The sequence below is a fragment of the Opisthorchis viverrini genome (genome assembly GCF_000715545.1).
Source record: "Opisthorchis viverrini unplaced genomic scaffold opera_v5_54, whole genome shotgun sequence".
NCBI lineage: Eukaryota > Metazoa > Platyhelminthes > Trematoda > Opisthorchiida > Opisthorchiidae > Opisthorchis > Opisthorchis viverrini.
The window spans coordinates 1,761,341-1,766,255 of NW_008751711.1; the positions used below are offsets into that span (position 1 = coordinate 1,761,341).

The 4,915-nt window shown below is 48.5% G+C and overlaps 2 protein-coding genes across 2 annotated transcripts in view; one reads left to right on the forward strand and one right to left on the reverse strand.

The window, feature by feature from the left end:
• Positions 1 to 4,200, forward strand: part of T265_03740 (hypothetical protein) — a gene marked incomplete at both ends in the record, with an annotated part of 4,828 nt that extends 628 nt beyond the window's left edge. Inside the window, 2 exons of the mRNA XM_009168287.1 lie at positions 1,091 to 1,211; positions 3,875 to 4,200. Coding sequence (XP_009166551.1) covers positions 1,091 to 1,211; positions 3,875 to 4,200 — 447 coding nt within the window. The remainder of the gene's footprint in view (positions 1 to 1,090; positions 1,212 to 3,874) is intronic.
• The window catches only part of T265_13311 (hypothetical protein), a gene marked incomplete at both ends in the record, with an annotated part of 38,839 nt that continues 38,009 nt past the window's right edge, over positions 4,086 to 4,915 (reverse strand). The window contains one exon of the mRNA XM_009168302.1: positions 4,086 to 4,374. Coding sequence (XP_009166566.1) covers positions 4,086 to 4,374 — 289 coding nt within the window. The remainder of the gene's footprint in view (positions 4,375 to 4,915) is intronic.

The following is a 4,915-nucleotide window of genomic DNA, read 5'->3' on the forward strand; positions in this document are numbered from 1 at the left end:
GCCAACCGATGACCTGGCAGAGGAGTATGAAGGAGATGACGAAACGCTTGGGTGCTGTCGGTGCTACTGGCCTTCCAGGATGGGGACCGCGTGATCCTCACTGTGCCTGGTTGGAGACACTACAAGATATGGCTGCCAACCGATGTCAGTGGCGTTCTTGTTGTCAGTTTCTATCCAGATTACCTGAATCAGTATTTGTTGGTGTAGGCATGTCGTAATGATTGTAGTAAGCTGGCTAGCACTAAGTCTCTTCCCTGTCCACCTTTCCTCTATTCTTCACAAATTATGCTCGAGCACTAGTGAAGCATCGGTGTTGAACACTGATCCCACGCTGTCGATGATCATGATGGTGATGCTCCTGAACAAGAGTGGACAGCGTCTGCACGATCGGTCAGTTTCTAAGCATGGCAAACAAAATCTCCTCGCCGACTTATCACACTGTCATCTTGTCGACTCAACAAATCGGCTCGACATGGAACAACCAGCCTTGCAATCCAATCGAATTCTCAGGTCGCGTCACTAGCGGGGGGGTGTTAGTTCGCTGAAAACCGGAGCAATGAAGCAGTGTGTCCGGTTAATCCATTTCTTCTCAAAAGATGACCTCCAGAATTGTTTTGAGGGCATATGGCAGCACGAACAAGTGCGACCTGAACGGCAACAACCGGATCAGAAGACATGATCCGTGTTCATCAGTAGCAGTCGCGACGCACAAAAGATTTACACAACATTCAGTTGCGCAAAAGGAATTCTACTGTTTTTTTGTTTGTTTGTTTGACGGGAGTAACTGAGTTGTGCGTTGTGGGCGGTTTTTCGGGATTTGTAGAATGCATCAGTCTCGTTTGAATAGTCGTCCTCCTGGCACAATCCTTCTGGTGAGTCTACACTAGCACATCTCCGGCCGTGCCGGGGTTCGAACTCCGCACATGCAAGGGGAGAGAGAGTGTTACTTTCGCGCTACACTATACATATTTCCAACCAAAATTGTTCATCTGTGTGATCGTTTGTGAAGCAATCGTCTTGGCTCCCAAGAGGAAGAACTTTGGTTTGGAACACTGGTAAACGAATCCGTTCAGCTGTTGAACTCTTTCAGGGACTAACTGTCATGCCACCCGAAGGAAACACGAGGGCTGATATACTGCCAGGTGGCCCAAGCCTAGACATGGGAAGTCGAGGGGGCAGAGGTCGGGTTCGAACCACGGACCCTCCAGTCAGTAAATTCGCACTCGAGCTACTCAGCCATCTCGTGAATTACTCATTCATATGCTTCCAGGTCGAACAGCATGGAGCACACCTCATGCACGCCACATAGCACATTGAAGTATGACATTGTTCTGGTAAGGTTGGATAGGAGGTCTTGAAGCGGAGCGTCTGCCCTGATCTGGGTTCAACTCTTCTCAAGCACGGACGGGATCAGATGGTTTGCACTGTTGTCACAACGTTTCTCCACAGACAAATGTGACGTAAACTCTTCAAGTCATCGGGAAGCCTCTGAAGAAGACTAAACTGCTCTCATTGACCCGTACTTCACATCAAATTAGGTACGATAAGATGGCGTGAAGCTTCATGTGACCTCCACTACTCGTACAATACGCGGGAATAGAAGAGTGAGACTGGTGTCACGGTTGCAATTCTGAGCTGGTTCAGATATCACACTTTTGTTAACTGAGAACGACCATAGAATTCAGCTGCCTACGTGCTCGTCGTGTCATTACTGATCGCTACGCCACATCTACGTCGGTCGGCTCATGAGGCTAATGAAACAGGTTGCGCAAGGAATTCAACACAATGCATCTTGTTTCAAGGGGCTAACTGCGAATGTGGGTTAATAAGTCCAAGTTAAGAATTTCAAACCCCCTTTAGTGTAGAGAAGCTAGAAAAGAATCAGTAAGCGAAACGGTTCTGTGAAAAGACGGGGTCACAAAAGGCACAGATCATTGCAATGGTGTATACTACTGATGGAGCGTGCGAGTAATATCTGTCTAAAGCAGTGTGAAACACGATGGCTGACATAATGTCGGGTCGCTCAAGCCTAGGCAGGAGCAGATAGGTCAGAACGTTTTAGGAAACTCGTTTTTTTTGCACAAAAATCGGCAAAGCGAGTCCGCTGCTTCGTGCTGTCCTGCAACCCGGCCAGTCGACATTTTCAACACATCTTTTTCGCGCGCCAGAGATCAATTGACCAAGAGATTGCCCACCTTGAAGAGGGTTGATGTGGTTGTCAAGGTGCGTTGATTAGTTGTCATGACAACCGAATAGTCTGATTTTCGACACGAAGTAAAGTTGAGTTAAAGTGCGTGGATTCAGCGCGCTCGGAACACAGGCTATGGTAACATTTCCAAGCATGATGTACCTGTCTTTTGGAAGCAACAAACCCGGAAAAAAAACGCCTGATGGCCTCATTTCTTCTGCACTGAGTATCTTCCAGCCTAGCAACTAACATTGTCACCTCGTCTTTATAGGTGATCTCTCAGTTGGACGAATCAGTTGTTTTCACTTTACTCAAGAAACAGGGGTAATCAGTTGGGCAAGCGGATGCTTACTCTCTCTGGTTGTATGAAATGGAGTTTACATCGGGTAAGGAGAGCCCAGCAGATTGTGGATATCGTTCAGCGCAATCTCGCGCGAAGGTACATCGGCCTAGTTCGACGTGAAGGATGAATCTGTAAATGGCATCACTGTGGTCTTCTTGTTCGAGAACTTATCGCCCCATATGACAACAGCTACACGCACGAAGTTACCTACATCCCATTGGAGATAAATCAATAGCTGTTCACCTCTAATACCCTTTCGGTGCCCATGCTACTTAACAGGTTGTCCGAGCCTAGAAGGGAGCAGTCAAGAGACCGGGGATGGGTTCGAACCACGGAGTTTCATGTCCGTATGTCCGCGCTTGAACCACCATCTCGAGATCTTCACCGATTTGAAGGAGGAACTATTGCGGACCTGCATGACGAACCCACGTTTGGGAACCCACGCGAACATCGTGGATGACATTTCCGATTCGCCGAGTGATTTTGACTCGACGCCAGGATACGCGATTACCACGATAGTCCTGTACTAACACGCTCCGTCCGATGTCAAAATGTCGCCACTTTGCACGATTCTTGCGACTATAGTGAGACTCCATTTTCTGATTTGATAATGCCACCTCCTCCTGTGGAGGCTTCAGAAGATCAAAGGTGCTTCGGAGAGTGCGGTAAAGTAGTAGTGTCTCTGCAGGCGATCTGCCCTGGACGATGACAAATAAAATGCAATCACAAAACGCCGGATTTTAAACAACACAGCGATTAAAGACCAAAAAATATCGATTTTTATACACTTCACTATCGTATGAACTTTTGTCCCAATGTGATCAATTTAATTAGCGAGATGTGGTCAGAAAGGAATTCGAATCAACAAGTGCTTTCCCGCTTCGATGTCCACTAATTACGATGTGTTTGATGGGTCCAAGTACTAGCAAAAACCCGAACGCACCTCGGACGTTGTGCACTTTTATAAGATCCGTAGTTTTACGGTCATCCAGTTCACACGGCTCTGCGTATGTTGTACGTCCCATGGCATAGGGAGCCACCGATATTGCTAACCCCTCAGGCAAATTGATGTGCACAGACGTACTCAATCCTTCTGTCGCTCAGATTTGACCGTGTCACTCTTCCGGTGCTTAGCTGCCATGCCACTCGAAGAAAGCACGAGGGCTGAGATACTGCCAGGTTGCCCAAACCTAGAGAGGGGAAGCCAAGAGGCAGGTGGTGGGTTCGAACCGCGGACCTTTCGGTCAGTAAATTTGCGCTCTAACCACTTGGGCCATCTTGACCAGTTTGACCGTGCAAAGGTGCAACGATCCAAAATGCGCTTCATATTGGTTTGCCTTAAGGACGTAGCACTGGGAAGCCACCTCAGCTGGAACAAACATCACGCGACTTGCCATCGAGTGCGGACAAGTGGCCACATTGGACGAAACCGGGCTCGCCAACCAAACAATCGACGGCTTTCAGTGGGCAGCCCGGACGCAACGACAAACAACAAGCTGTCGCCATGACATTGGAACAACAAATGTTTCGACAGCATGAGTCGAAAGATCCTACCGGTGAAAGGGAGAAGGTCTTCGCTGCGGAGAGCTTCTCCACACTCAGCTGGCCAGTTGCTCGCGCCAACCGTAACTGGGCACCAGGCGCCGGCTGCACACCTTCGACGAACTGATNTGTTGGCGCGACACGGCGTCCAGCCCCGGGCAAAGCGCGATCCAACAACTGATGCAAGCCGGTGAAGAACAAGGTCGGGTCAGATCCAGGCGCCATCCTGGCCGTCTTGAACCGCCTCATATCCTCCTGGCTGTTCGGCCGGCGGTCGAACTCCGCAGCGAAGGCCTTCTCCCTTTCATTACACCGGTTGCAGTCTCAACGTTGATCGCCAGTTGGACTGCACCATAACCCGAGATGTTTCATTGAGAACATCATTAATATTCTTGGCGGAAAAGCTCTTGCTTTTCCGGAATATTACTAATGCGGTCAGCCTGAAAGAACCATTAGTAGTCATCGTTGAAAATGGTCAAGTAACTTGTTGCTGGAAATTCGGCACATTGGGTAACAGAAGGACTTTTCTGCGGTGATTTGTCGGATAGTGCAAGATGTGAGGAATCTAGCAACGGCAAAGTTTTCGTCCAGTGTTTTTGTTCCAAGAGTACATTTTTGTGAAATGATCGGACCCAGAACACGGGACACACGAACATCGCAACAAGTTCAATACCTCTCGGCCTAAAAAGCGGTGCCTGTTTGTAGTGTCAGCTTATGCCGACATCATCATCATCATCATCATCGACAGCATGACATCAGTGTTCAACACTAATGCTTCACTGCCGTACAACCATGACTTAGTTGAAAGCCTTATTGTAAAGAAAAGAGTAAATGTGGACGGG